Below are 13,837 nucleotides of genomic sequence, written 5' to 3'. Positions count from 1 at the left end.
ATACGAGGACAAGCTTCTTTGTTAACCACAACACAGAATAGCTGTGCGCACACTCCCTAAAATTGTTTAGAGAAAATATCCTTTCTGTATTATTCAGCTACATTCAATTGTATTCTTCATACTATAAAATAACGCCATAGAATTCTAAGCAAATCTTGTCTAATGTAGCCCACAGCTATATGGCATAGCCAGGTCAGGGTCTAACATAAGGACAACTCAGAGTATACTACTCTGTTCTTCTGTAATATAATTTTTTTTCATATGATGTTTCTTTGGACCTGTCTAAAATATATAACGGATTTATTGTGTTGGTGTAGCAATATCACATGGACTTATTAGACTTTTTAAAATGTATATTTTCCAAAGGTCTGAATCAGTGGTGAGCGACAAGGCACTAGAGTGGCAAATCACACTTGCTGTCTATGCGTGGCCAGCTCCCCTCTCTCCACCGGGATTATCTGCCTCTGACCTTATTAAAAGGGCTGAGTCACTGGTTTGCTCTCTCTCTGTCTCTCTCTCTCTCTATTTCAATTCAATTACATTCAAAGGGCTTTCTTGGCATGGGAAACATATGTTCACCCAATAGATAATTGAGTTGACCAAAAATAGATTTGTTTTGGAATCATTTCTCTCTGTCTATCTCTACCGCACCTGCTGTCTCGACCTCTGAATTCTGGGTTATGAAAAGCCAACTGAGATTTACTCCTGAGGTGCTGACCTGTTGCACCCTCTATAACCACTGTGATTATTATTTGACCCTGCTGGTCATCTATGAATGTTTGAACATCTTGAAGAAAGATCTGGCCTTAATGGCCATGTAGTCTTATAATCCCCACCTGGCACAGCCAGAAGATGCCTGGCCACCTCTCAGAGCCTGGTTCCCCTCTAGGTTTCTGCTTTTCTAGGGTGTTTTTTTGCTAGCCCCCATGCTTTTACATCTGCATTGCTTGCTGTTTGGGGTTTTAGGCTGGGTTTCTTGTGACAAATGCTGATGTAAAAAGGGCTTTATACAATATATTTGATTGATTGTGTGTGTGTATAGGTGTAGGCTATGTGCTGTGTGGTAGACAATTTACCCATGGCACAGTATTTATTTACCCTAGTCTGACTGACACCAAACACACACCAAAGTCTTCCTCTACTCTCCCTCGCTGTGTACCACATGAGTCTCGTCAGCCAGGCTAAGTTTGCCCACACACCCTACTTCTTTTACCACTATCCCTACTAGCCCACAGCCACCCCACTAATCAATCTCATATAAAAGTCTTATAACATTAGTTAAGCCCTCAGACGGGGCCAGGCGTACTTCTCTTTGTGTGTGTGTGTGTGTGTGCTATCGCAACCCACAACTGTCTCAGACTATGTTCGGAATATTTATTTCTCACACACAATAGAATAGGTCAACTTTTGTACTATGGGGGGATAGTAGATTTACATAGTCTAGTGCTTTTGCTGTTTTTACCTTTGGACTACTCATCTTGTTGTCTGACAAAAAGTAGAAGTTGGCAGTTCTTCCAATATCTTCAATATGCACCTCGGATGCGTGCATTTGCATCCAGGATGTGTCTGCCTTCACTTGTAGCCTGTGAGAAAGACTTGATCATGTGACTGGCATTGGATAATGAGAATTGAGCTATCTGAGAGAGCCATGTGAGTAAGAAGTACTTTGGAGCAGGCAGCCGGGAAAAATATATTATAATGACTATTTCAGCCCAAGAGCACAACGGCCACTAGACACAAAAGACATAAAACATTTTAGGGGCCGTTACGTCCACACAAAGGGAATGCCGCAGTGAAATCGAGGCATTATCAAGTGCTTGTCAAATTGTGAATGAGAGACTGATGAAGTGTGTGCAACCTGAGCAAAAAACAAAGCAGAGCCCATGCCTTTCATGAAGCGTTTTTCAAATCATCATTAGAGTCTCATCATGCAGCCTTAGAATGTATTAAACATTAAAACATGTGACCCAGTGTTTGTATCACAACTAAAGTTGTAAAATAATGCCATGGAATTCTAAGCAAATCTTGTCTGCTAAATGAACTAGTGTAGCCCACAGCCATATGGCATAAGGACAACTCAGAGTATGCTATTCTGTTCTTCTGAAATAGACTACAGTTTCTTCATATCATGTTTCTTTGGACCTGTCTAAAATATATAATGGATTTATTGTGATGGCATAGCTATATCACATGGACTTATTAGACTTTTTAAAATGTTGTTTTTCCAAAGGTCTGTATCAGTGGTGAACAACAAGGCACTGGAGTGGCGAACCACACTTGCTGTCTCTGCGTGGCCAGCTCCCCTCTCTCCACCGGGATTATCTGCCTCTGACCTTATTAAAAGGGCTGAGTCACTGGTTTGCTGTCTCTCTCTCTCTCTCTCTCTATTTCAATTACATTCAAAGGGCTTTCTTGGCATGGAAAACATATGTTCACCCAATAGATAATTGAGTTTACCAAAATTTGTTTTGTTTTGGAATCATTTCTCTCTGTCTATCTCTACCGCACCTGCTGTCTCGACCTCTGAATTCTGGGTTATGAAAAGCCAACTGAGATTTACTCCTGAGGTGCTGACCTGTTGCACCTTCTATAACCACTGTGATTATTATTTGACCCTGCTGGTCATCTATGAATGTTTGAACATCTTGAAGAAAGATCTGTCCTTAATGGCCATGTAGTCTTATAATCCCCACCTGGCACAGCCAGAAGATACCTTGCCACCTCTCAGAGCCTGGTTCCCCTCCAGGTTTCTGCTTTTCCAGGGTGTTTTTTTGCTAGCCCCCATGCTTTTACATCTGCATTGCTTGCTGTTTGGGGTTTTAGGCTGGGTTTCTTGTGACAAATGCTGATGTAAAAAGGGCTTTATACAATATATTTGATTGATTGTGTGTGTGTGTGTATAGGTGTAGGCTATGTGTGTGGCATGCTAATGGATGCTAATCATGCTCCTGTATAAGGCTGTTTCTGCTGAGTCTGACTACAGTGGATTACTGAGCCGAAAGCAAATCACCTTTACTCCCTCTCTTTCATCTCCTCATGCTCACTCTTATTCCGTCCTTCTCTCTCATTCCCCCCTCTCTTTCAATCTTCCCTCACTTTCGCTCCCCCATTGCTTTCATTCCCTCCTCGCTTTCATTCCCTCCTGCTGTCCCTTATTACCTGATACTGGAGTTGTGAGACCAATTTATTTTTGTACCGTTCAAATCACTTTATTAGCCTTGTCCAGGAATTTTTCTCAATTTAGGTTCTTAAAGACAAAGGAGTTTCTGTGAGACTAACAGCAGTGATGAACCAGAAGATTGTCCTCATCACAGGTTGCTCCTCAGGCATCGGACTGGCCCTGGCTGTACGCATAGCCAAGGATGAAAAGAAGAGGTTCATTGGTAAGTTAATGGGTACTCTTTGGGTTTAACAGAATTTGGATATTTAATGTTATGGTAACCAAAATGTGATGTTTATTCCACCTCTGTCAATGGATGAAATCTCAGCTATCTGTTAAAATTATTATGGAAAGCAGTGAAATTGTCAGGATGGTTCCTTTACCTTCAAAATCCCCAAAAGTATGGTCAGAAACTCCTAATCCCCAGACTATACAGCTACACAATATTCATAGACAAACTTGTCTGCTTCCAAGAGACTAAGATACACCTGTGTTGTGTTCTCCAGTGTATGCCACAATGAGGAACCTGGGTAAGGCAGAGGCACTCGTGGAGGCGGCAGGCAGGACTCTGGGCAGGACCCTGGTGATTAAACAACTGGATGTGTGCAATGAAGACTCCATCAAGGCCTGTGTGGCCAGCCTACCGGATGGCAAGCTAGACATACTCAGTAAGTACGGATGCATGCCTACACACTTATCTGGTATTACATGTAGGCTAATGACCTCACATTTATATGTATGGACACTGTCTTCCCTGATCGCGTTTGCATTACAAACCCAGTAAAGCATTTGACTGTAATTCTTTTGTAAGGCTAGTTGGTTGTACAGTCAAATTAAAATGGCCTGCACTGACTTTTCCCACACATCCCAATTCCAGTGGCCGGTTCAGTAGGATGTAACGTTACAGAACATTCAGGCAGAAATGTATCATAGAAAACAGATATAATTGTCTATCATGTAGAACAGGGCATCGTTTCAGCTATGCTGATTCTATTTGTATTTGCAAACAAATCAAATCAAAAATCAAATCAAATGTATTTATATAACTCTTCGTACATCAGCTGATATCTCAAAGTGCTGTACAGACACCCAGCCTAAAACCCCAAACAGAAAGCAATGCAGGTGTAGAAGCACGGTGGCTTGGAAAAACTCCCTAGAAAGGCCAAAACCTAGGAAGAAACCTAGAGAGGAACCAGGCTATGTGGGGTGGCCAGTCCTCTTCTGGCTGTGCCGGGTGGAGATTATGCAAACGCAACGATCAGAACGCTTTCACATAACTGAATAAACCTATATTTTCCCCTCTCAGTCAGCAATGCTGGGATGGGTCTGGTAGGCCCCATAGAGTGTCAGTCTATGGAGGAGATGAAGGCTGTCATGGATACCAACTTCTTTGGTCTAGTGAGACTCCTCAAAGTGATCCTACCAGACATGAAGAAGAGGAAGAGTGGCCATATTGTTGTGATCAGCAGTGTCATGGGCATACAGGGTAAGAGATGTTGCTTCTTTTCACACAATGGCTTTTCATGAGGTTTTCTTACAGACTAGCAAGTGTATTTGTGAGTAGGCTACACATTTGTATGTGCCTAATGGCACAGACATATATTTTAAAGGTAAACGTGCATTACCAGTTGTAATGTGGTATGAACACAACCAGGCATGATGTTTTCATCTGATTGTCAAATCACTTCAAAAAGTGTACATTGGTCCACTACAAAATAAATTCCAGCATCCAAACGGTGCAACAGCCATTGGATTAATGGAAAGAAACATCTGTTAAAAACACCAAAACGTGCAATGACATTCAGAGATTGTCAGTAGATCTAAACTCTTGTAGCCTGCATTAATTGACGTGACAAATTACATTTTTTGTGAAAAGCCATGTCTGTCCCGAGCTCATCGACACGGGAAACTGCGAAGTCCCAGTTAAAAACAATGTTGCCATTTTGCTAGCAGGCTGAATCCAGTCGATACAATGTTTCAAATTTGCTAGGGTATACTCAAGACCGAGAGAGAGGAAGACAGCCAGAGAAAATAGATTAATACGATTGAAATAACCTGAACCAGCTGTCACTGGATTAAACCATGACAGGTTGTTCGTTTAATTTCGAATGCGCTTTTATTTTAATATTTACCACTGTATCAGTACAAAATTGCATTTTAAACACATAGGAGAATAGTTCAAAGAGATCCCCAGCAATGTTTGCAACTTTTGTTGCATTTAGGGGAGGTCATATCTCATTTGGGGGGCAGAGCCCCCCAGGCCCCCATAATTCCCACACTGCTACTGGTTCAATATTAACCGTTGAAGAACACTAGGCTTAGAAATGGAAAGACTCCATCACGATCTGAACTTCATAAATTTACATTTTACAATGGACACATCCGGTCTGTATAAATTATTTGGTGGCATTCTCCTTTTTCACAGGTATATTATTCAACGATATCTACGCAGCATCCAAGTTTGCTGTGGAGGGTTTCTGTGAAAGCATGGCCGTCCAAGCCATGAGGTTTAATCTGAAGTAAGTAGTCCTACCGTACCACTAGTTCTGGTCCAGGGCGTTAGTGTGGTTTGCTAAGGAATGCTCAGCATTAGCAATAACTAACGCCTTGGACCAGAGCTTCCCTACCACATACTGCATCTGGTGTGTGTGGAGGGCACATTCACACTGCTCTGTTTGTGAGAGTTCAATTATCAGGGGGCAGAGATTAGAGCAGGGAGTGAGAGGATGCATCGTGGAGCAGCCTTCCCCTCAGGGGAAAATAATGCATGCTAACCAACACCTGTAGCCCACTCGTCCATGTCACCAACACCTGTAGCCCACTCGTCCATGTCACCAACACCTGTAGCCCACTCATCCATGTCACCAACATCTGCACTTATACACTGCAATATCCTACCAGTGTTTCATACCACGAGTGACAAAAAACATGCTACAGTTGGGTAAAATGGCAATAACAACCACACCCAACAAATATTATAGACATTATTTAGAAGAAGCAACAGCGTACAGACACAATCTTAGGATTTATTATAGATTTTCCTGTGGTATTAGATACAGAAAATACAAAAGGGTTTTGGTGACAGAATAGAATTGAGTTTACTAGGCTAACTGAACATTCATTTGAAGTAGTAATTGTGTGTGTATGTGTGCGTGTGTGTGTGTGTTGCTGCCATTGCTGTGGCAGTATAAGTTTGATTGAGCCAGGCCCTGTGGTGACGGAGTTTGAGCATAAGGTCTATGAAGAGGGCATGAAGACAGACCTCTCCAAAGCTGACAAAGTGACAGCAGATATGTTTACCAACATCTATATGAAGAACTTCAAGCAGATCTATGAAAGCCTTGGACAGACACCTGAGGACATAGCAGAGGTATATTAGCCTATGGTGCTCAAATTGACACATTATAAAGGCTTATACATATAACATCTTATAAAGTATTATACTTAGAGACTAAGTAAAGTCTAATTCTAAATCACAGGGTTAGTTTGTTTGGTGCATGTGTTCAAATTTCTGTGCTTAAATGTCTCTCCCTAGCTTGACTCACTTGACTTGTCCAAGGGCCCTCAACAGTGCATCTCCAGAAAACCATGTTCTGGAAAGTTATTTTGTATTTATTTCAGGTTATTCTGAATTCTTCATCTAATTTTCAATGTCCCTTCCTTCTCCGTGTCTTCCTCACTTAGCACACACACAAGATCATCACCATGGACAACCCTCCATTCCGACACCAGACCAACACCTTGTACACCCCCATGACCACCCTGAAGTATGCTGATCCAAGCGGAGACCTTCCCATCGACACCTTCTACAAGATGGTGTTTGAGCACGACAAGGTCTTCAATGCCAGCCTCAATTTCCTCAAGCTGCTACGCTGGAGGACCCGCAAGAGTTTCGCTATAGATAAGGACAAGAGCAATTCTTAGGATGTGTCCCAAAAGGCAATTTTCGAATTAATTCACTTTTTTTTATTATAAATCATAAACCAACATAAAATTCCAAGGTTTTATCTTCTGAGTGTTGGTGTTGAAAATGTACTGATTCAAAAGTTGATGGAGTAGTTACCTTTCAATTTGGGCAAAATGTTTCACTGGGGAATTTCAATGGACTTTTGTATTGGCAGGGCCTACAATAAAAGGATCCATCACCACTGATAAGATGTGTGGAGATCCAATTATGTAACACTATTATCTATTGGGCCACTAATCCATGATTCACAGGTTATAGAATATTACACTGCATTCAAAGTCCCAATTGTATTAAAGGATAATCCCATATTAACCACTACCTATGCATTATTAGATCACCTTTTTGTTTGTCCTGAACAAGCACAAGACAGGAATAGGGTTACTGGTGATTTAAAAAAAAAACATGGTAAAGGTCCATTGGGAAAGGGGAAATAAGCTTGTACACTTAAGTATTATAACCATATGTAGGCCTGCTACACCTACACAGTAGGTGGCGACATTTTTATTTTGTCGTTTTCACAGGGCACCGTAGAAAAATAATATACCGGAAAGGGGTTTTATTTGCGTGGATCGTTTCCGCAGAAATTTCAGTGCCGAACTGCCGGTAAACTGAATTTAACAGAATAAATGAATTAAAGTATTTCGTTCGGCCGATAAAGGAACCGTAGTTCTCGTTCCAGTGTATACAGGATTTTGGTTTAAACAGTGTTTTGGGGATCAACACTGCGTTACGAAATGATCCCAACGACACGCTTGCTAGCCATGTTCTCAAAAGCCGCTGCAGGTAACTAAACTAGCTAATGTTAGCTAGGCTAACGCGTTGCGATAGATGGACCATAGCTTGCTAACTCGCTAGCTGGTTTTCATTTTCTCTTGTCCTCACCTCACCATCGTGTTTTACTTAGACCTATTCGTTACATTCCACGTCTCTACAGTAACATTAGGATATGCTGTGTCAATAGGCTTTTGTGTAGCTAGTTTGCATAGCTTTAACTTTTAAACCCAACTAGCCAACGTTAGCGTCTAGCCCACGACATTTTCAACACGTAACGTTAGCTAGTTAGCCCTCTGCGGAAGCCTACCATCAAATCAAGCTTTCCCCCAGTTTGGTTTTTTATTAACTTGAGAAACTAGTTCTCTGGAATACGATGGCTTCTTCGTCGGGAAACGATGACGACCTCACCATTCCCAGGGCAGCCATCAACAAAATGATCAAGGAAACTCTGCCCAACGTACGGGTTGCCAATGATGCAAGAGAACTTGTTGTGAACTGCTGCACAGAGTTCATACATCTAATCTCATCAGAGGCGAATGAAATATGTAACAAGTCTGAAAAGAAGACCATATCACCTGAACATGTAATTAATGGTTAGTATCTTTGTATTTTTTATTCTGTATCAACAGGTTTGAAAATATATTCACTTGTAATGTATAGGTGTTTCCCCCCTTCCTGCCTGCCATGTATTTTTTAGTTAATGCAGGTATGCGCTTGCCTGGCCACTTATCTGTAAACCAGGTTAGCTATAGTAAGTCAATCTGGAACCAAGTTAGCTAGTTATGCACTAGGAATTCCAACAATCATCAAGTGAAGAGACTGTTGAATACATGTCTGTTTCATTTTCCTCAAAATTGTTTCCATAATCTTTTCCCCTTTCCCCTAACCATATCCTCTTCTCCACAGCACTTGAAAGCCTGGGTTTTGCGTCGTACATCACAGAGGTGAAGGATGTCCTGCAGGAGTGTAAAACAGTAGCACTTAAAAGGAGGAAGGCCAACTCTCGCCTGGAAAACCTGGGCATCCCAGAGGAAGAGCTCCTCAGACAACAGCAGGAACTATTTGCTAAGGTAAGGATCAAGAGTCATAACCTGGTTAACCAGACTGATCGTTACAAGAGTGTGTTAAGGATCAAGACGGATAACATGTTTGATTAAGACTATTTCTTGCCACATCTCTGCACATTTATAGATCACCTTCACCAGGAATGGATAACTGCAGTGCACAAACGGATATTTCTGCAGTATGACAAAGGCTAAAATAATGTATATTTGTTTTGGTAACATTTAGTAGACATTCTAGGTTGAGTGGCTCCCCTGCTTTGCTGTTTGCATCTCTATCTCTGACCATGTCTAATTTATTGGTGGACTGACTGTATTTACTGTGTTCCAGGCACGGCAGCAGCAGGCCGAGCTGGCCCAGCAGGAGTGGCTCCAGATGCAGCAAGCTGCCCAGCAGGCCCAGTTGGCTGCAGCATCTGCCAGCGCTGGACAGCAGGCTGGCTCGTCCCAGGATGAGGATGATGAGGATGACATGTGATTATGAAGCTGATCCCTGGGTCTGGGCTGCAACATGCAAAACAGATAGTAAAAACAAGAATCTCTTATTGGATAAGTACAGATAGTAGGCTGCCACCTGTTTCTGGCTGTTTTCATCCGTTTCGTGCCTGCTGAATACGAACCAGGCCATATCCCTCGTCTTTGGACAGTGTCGGAAAGCAGCCCTCTCTTTCTCTCTCCGAACACTCTCATTGGCAGTGATCTGAGCTGTGTTCGGACATAATGCACATAACCCCACCAGTCCAGTATCAGGAGTTCACATTATGGACAGTTTCAAGGTACATAGATATGGGGAATTTGATTATATATATGTTTTTATTGTCACATACTAGGTAGACATTTTGTCTTTTTTGACAGCAGTACCTGAAAACACATTTGGATAAAGATTCATTTAAGCTTTCCTCCACTTAAATTAACAAGCAGGAGAACAGCTCCTCACTTGTCTTACCAAAGGTGGGCGGTGCTTATTCCTCCTACTGGCATGTCCTTTTTGGGAAATAATTTTTACAGAACTTGTTCCTTACCCCCCTCTTTGTTTAACATGACGGATATGTCCCCAATAGCACCACCTCCCATATAAACTGGCTCTGATCAATCATTTGGGATACACCCAACATATTTCTGAAACACTTAGAAGGGTTGTGAATATGTTTTGATTTGTAAAATAGGATTCAAATGCTTTTTGTTTTATTTTAGCTCAATCATACAGTGCCTTCGGAAACTATTCAGACCCCTTGACTTTTCCCACATTTTGTTACATTAGTCTTATTCTAAAAATGATTAAATCATTTTTCCCCATCATCAATCTACACACAATGCCCCATAATGACAAAGCAAAAACTTTGCACCTGAGCTCAATTGAGTCTCATAGCAAAGGGTCTGAATACTTGTGAAAATATGGTATTTCTGTTTATTTATTTTCTAAAATGCTGTTTTCGCTTTGTCATTATGGGGTATTGTGTTTAGGTTGCTGAGGAAAAACATTTTATTTAATCAATTTTAGAATAAAGCTGTAATGTAACAAAATGTGAAAGTCAAGGGGTCTGAATACTTTCTGAAGGCATTGATTCTTTTTTTTAGGATGTTCACCTACAGTATTGCTAACTGTTTAGCTACTCCTTTCAGAATCTTTTTTGACGGACTCATAACCAAAGATATAGGTTGTGTCCTAAATGGCACCCTGTTCCCTATATTGTGCAATACCTTTGACAAGAAAACAATTGGCCCTGGTCAAAAGTAGAGCACTACATAGGGAATAGGGTGCAATTTGGGTCACAACCGCAGGAGAGCTTAACAACCCAAGTATATGAGCCTAAAGTGTATGTTCCATGTGTAGTATAAAGAGACGTGGGTACAGTGTGCACTCAAGTTACTGTTCTCAATGACTGATAATGTTCACCTTGAAAAAATGCTATGATTTCTTCTTGGCTTTTTATATTGTGCATCCCAAATGGTACCCTATTACCTTTATGCTGCACTGCTTTGGCTGTTGTCAATAGTAGTGCACAATTTTGGGAATGGGGTGCACATTTGTTTTTCTGTGGTGCAGTATGATAAAGTTGCATTATGAATGTGTGGTGAATTCTATAAAGATTGGTAACCTGTCATTGTGTTACCCATTTCACATGCCTTTTATAAAGTTGTATTCTTTAAGCAATAAAGTTAACATCTTTTATAGTGACCTATTGTTCCTCGTGTTTTCTGGACTTATTTATAGTTCTTTCCTCATTTTTAGGTGTTTTTGAACTGTGTATGTTAGCCTCAGTTTTATACATCATGGACAAAAGCAGAATTTTTTAAAGTTTTTAATTAGACTAGGACCAACAAGTCATAAAATGCCATTATGTTTTGATGGTAAATTATTCTAAATAAGACAACTAATGTAAAGTCATTACAATGACCAACAGTGACATGGCCTGCATACTCACCAGGCATGTCACCCATTGATCATGTTTGGGATGCTCTGGATCGATGTGTACGACAGCATGTTTCAGTTTCCACCAATATCCAGCAACTTCATACAGCCATTGAAGAGGAGTCTGACAACATTCAGGCCACAATCAACAGCCTGCTCAACTCTATGCGAAGGAGATGTGTCATGCTGCATGAGGCAAAATGGTGGTCGCACCAGAAACGGACTGGTTTTTCTGATCCATGCCCCTACTGTTTTTTTTAAAGCTATCTGACTAACAGATGCATATCTGTATTCCCAGTCATGTGAAATCCATAGATTAGGGCCTAATGATTTTATGTAACTTGACTGTTTGAGCTAATGGACAATTTGAGCTAATTAGCATCTTTGCAACAACTTGGATCCTTTCACAGCACTAGAAGGCTGCGTTGAGACCGTGACTTATCAGTGACTCAAGCCCAGCTCAGCTAATCCCTACCATTGTGAAGCAGAGTTGTCATAATGCTTCAGCAGTTTTACATTACACCAGGAGCATCAGTAGACACAATATAAGTAACCTAATGTATGTCCCTTTAACTGCCCTGATCTTCCCTGACTGCCCTGATACATCTACAGATATTGTATGCAGTAATCATGTGCCTATGAACCAGATTTATACTGTTAGCACTAAGCCGGTGTGCCCTAGGAGGAAGTCCACTGTGAGCAGCTCACCCTGCACTAACATAAAGAACATGAGCACATCTACTGCTGCTAAGCTTCCCAGTAAAGCAATGAAAGCAAGTAAGTATTCCGGAAGAAAAGTGCTCAAAATAGCCCACGTTAATATTTGTAGCTTAAGAAACAAGGTTCATGAAATCAATAATTTGCTAGTAACAGATGACATTCATATTCTGACTATCTCTGAAACTCACTTAGAGCATACCTTTGACAGTACAGTTGTAGTAATACAAGGTTGTAACATTTATTGAAAATATAGAAATGCCAGTGGTGGAGGTGTTGCTGTTTATATTCAGAACCACATTCCTGTAAAGACTAGAGAGGATCTCATGTCAAATACTGTTGAAGTAATATGGCTACAGGTTCATCTGCCTCACTTAAAGCCCATTCCTGTGGGAAGCTGCTATAGACCACCAAGTGCTAACAGTCATTATCTGGATAACATGTGTGAAATGCTTGATAATGTATGTGATATCAACAGAGGTACATTTTCTGGGTGATTTAAATATTGACTGGCTTTCATCAAGCTGCCCACTCAAGAAAAAGCTTCAAACTGTAACCAGTCAACCTACCAGGGTAGTTAAAAACAGTACAGGAATGAAATCATCAACATGTATCGATCACATCTTTACTAATGCTACAGAAATTAGCTTGAAAGCGGTATCCAAATCCATCGGCTGTAGTGATCACAATATAACACTATATCTAGGAAAACCAAAGTTCCAAAGGCTGGGCCTAATATAGTGTATAAGAAGTCATACAATACGTTTTATAGTGATTGCTATGTTATTGATGTAAAGAATATCTGTTGGTCCATGTTGTGTAATGAGGAGCAAACAGACACTGCACTTGACACATTTATGAAATTGCTTATTCCAGTTGCTAAGCATGCACCCATTAAGAAAACGACTGTAAAAACTGTTCAATCCTTGTGAATTCATGAGGAAATGAAAAATTGTATGGTTGAGAGGGATGTCATGCTGCACAACTGATTGGCAAACTTATTGCAAATTGAGAAATCATGTGACTAAACTGACTAAAAAGAATAAGAAACTACACTATGAAACCAAGATAAATGATATGAAGAATTAAAAAGCTTTGGAGCACCTTAAATGAGAGAAAAAAGGCACATAGCTCCATCATTCATTGAAACAGATGGCTCATTTATCAAAACCAACTGGTATTGCCTACTAATAATTTTTTCATTGGCAAAATTAGCAAACTTAGCCATAACATGCCATCAACAAATGCTGACACTACACTGCCAAGTATATCTGACCAAATTATGAAAGACAAGCATTGTAATTTTAAATTCTTTAAAGTTAGTGTGGAAGAGGTGAAAACAAATATTGTTGTCTATCACCAATGACAAGCCCCCGGGGTCTGACAACTTGGATGGAAAATTACTGAGGATAATAGCGGACGATATTGCCACTCCTATTTGCCACATCTTCAATTTAAGCTTACTAGAAAGTTTGTGTCCTCAGGCCTGGAGGGAAGCAAAAGTCATTCCGCTACCTAAGAATAGTAAAAAAAAACTTACTGGCTCAAATAGCTGACCAATCAGTCTGTTACCAACCCTTAGTAATCTTTTGGAAAAAAATGTGTTTGACCAGATATAATGCTATTTTACAGTAAACAAATTGACAACAGATTTTCAGCATGCTTTTAGGGAAGGACACTCAATAAGCACAGCAATAACACAAATGACTGATGATTGGCTGAGAGAAATTGATGATAAAATGATT

At 40.6% G+C, this 13,837-nt stretch overlaps 2 protein-coding genes across 2 annotated transcripts; both read left to right on the top strand.

The window, feature by feature from the left end:
- Positions 1-3,035: 3,035 nt before the first annotated feature.
- LOC109902754 (retinol dehydrogenase 8) lies at positions 3,036-7,445 on the top strand. The gene is made up of 6 exons (XM_020499381.2): positions 3,036-3,383; positions 3,667-3,828; positions 4,467-4,646; positions 5,586-5,679; positions 6,347-6,530; positions 6,845-7,445. Exons 1-6 carry the CDS (start codon positions 3,287-3,289, stop codon positions 7,082-7,084), a joined length of 957 nt encoding a protein of 318 aa, XP_020354970.1. The 5' UTR covers positions 3,036-3,286; the 3' UTR covers positions 7,085-7,445.
- Positions 7,446-7,667: 222 nt separating this feature from the next.
- dr1 (down-regulator of transcription 1) lies at positions 7,668-11,141 on the top strand. The gene is made up of 3 exons (XM_020499382.2): positions 7,668-8,494; positions 8,808-8,971; positions 9,294-11,141. The coding sequence occupies exons 1-3, from the start codon at positions 8,275-8,277 to the stop codon at positions 9,438-9,440; spliced, it is 531 nt and encodes a 176-aa protein (XP_020354971.1). The 5' UTR covers positions 7,668-8,274; the 3' UTR covers positions 9,441-11,141.
- The last annotated feature ends 2,696 nt before the right edge of the window (positions 11,142-13,837 follow it).

This window comes from Oncorhynchus kisutch, linkage group LG13, assembly GCF_002021735.2.
Source record: "Oncorhynchus kisutch isolate 150728-3 linkage group LG13, Okis_V2, whole genome shotgun sequence".
In the NCBI taxonomy this organism is placed as follows: Eukaryota; Metazoa; Chordata; class Actinopteri; order Salmoniformes; family Salmonidae; genus Oncorhynchus; species Oncorhynchus kisutch.
The sequence above is the reverse complement of the archived record's forward strand: the minus strand, read 5'-3'. Positions and strand labels throughout refer to the sequence as shown.

What these genes read in the sequence shown, in the direction of transcription:
- LOC109902754 (XM_020499381.2), top strand. Translation starts at nt 3,287, where the DNA reads ATGAACCAGAAGATTGTCCTCATCACAGGTTGCTCCTCAGGCATCGGA. An exon ending in GCCATGAGGTTTAATCTGAA is followed by an intron (nt 5,680 to 6,346) that starts GTAAGTAGTCCT and finishes TTGCTGTGGCAG; the next exon opens with TATAAGTTTGATTGAGCCAG. An exon ending in CACCTGAGGACATAGCAGAG is followed by an intron (nt 6,531 to 6,844) that starts GTATATTAGCCT and finishes TTCCTCACTTAG; the next exon opens with CACACACACAAGATCATCAC.
- dr1 (XM_020499382.2), top strand. Translation starts at nt 8,275, where the DNA reads ATGGCTTCTTCGTCGGGAAACGATGACGACCTCACCATTCCCAGGGCA. An exon ending in ACCTGAACATGTAATTAATG is followed by an intron (nt 8,495 to 8,807) that starts GTTAGTATCTTT and finishes TCTTCTCCACAG; the next exon opens with CACTTGAAAGCCTGGGTTTT. An exon ending in AGCAGGAACTATTTGCTAAG is followed by an intron (nt 8,972 to 9,293) that starts GTAAGGATCAAG and finishes ACTGTGTTCCAG; the next exon opens with GCACGGCAGCAGCAGGCCGA.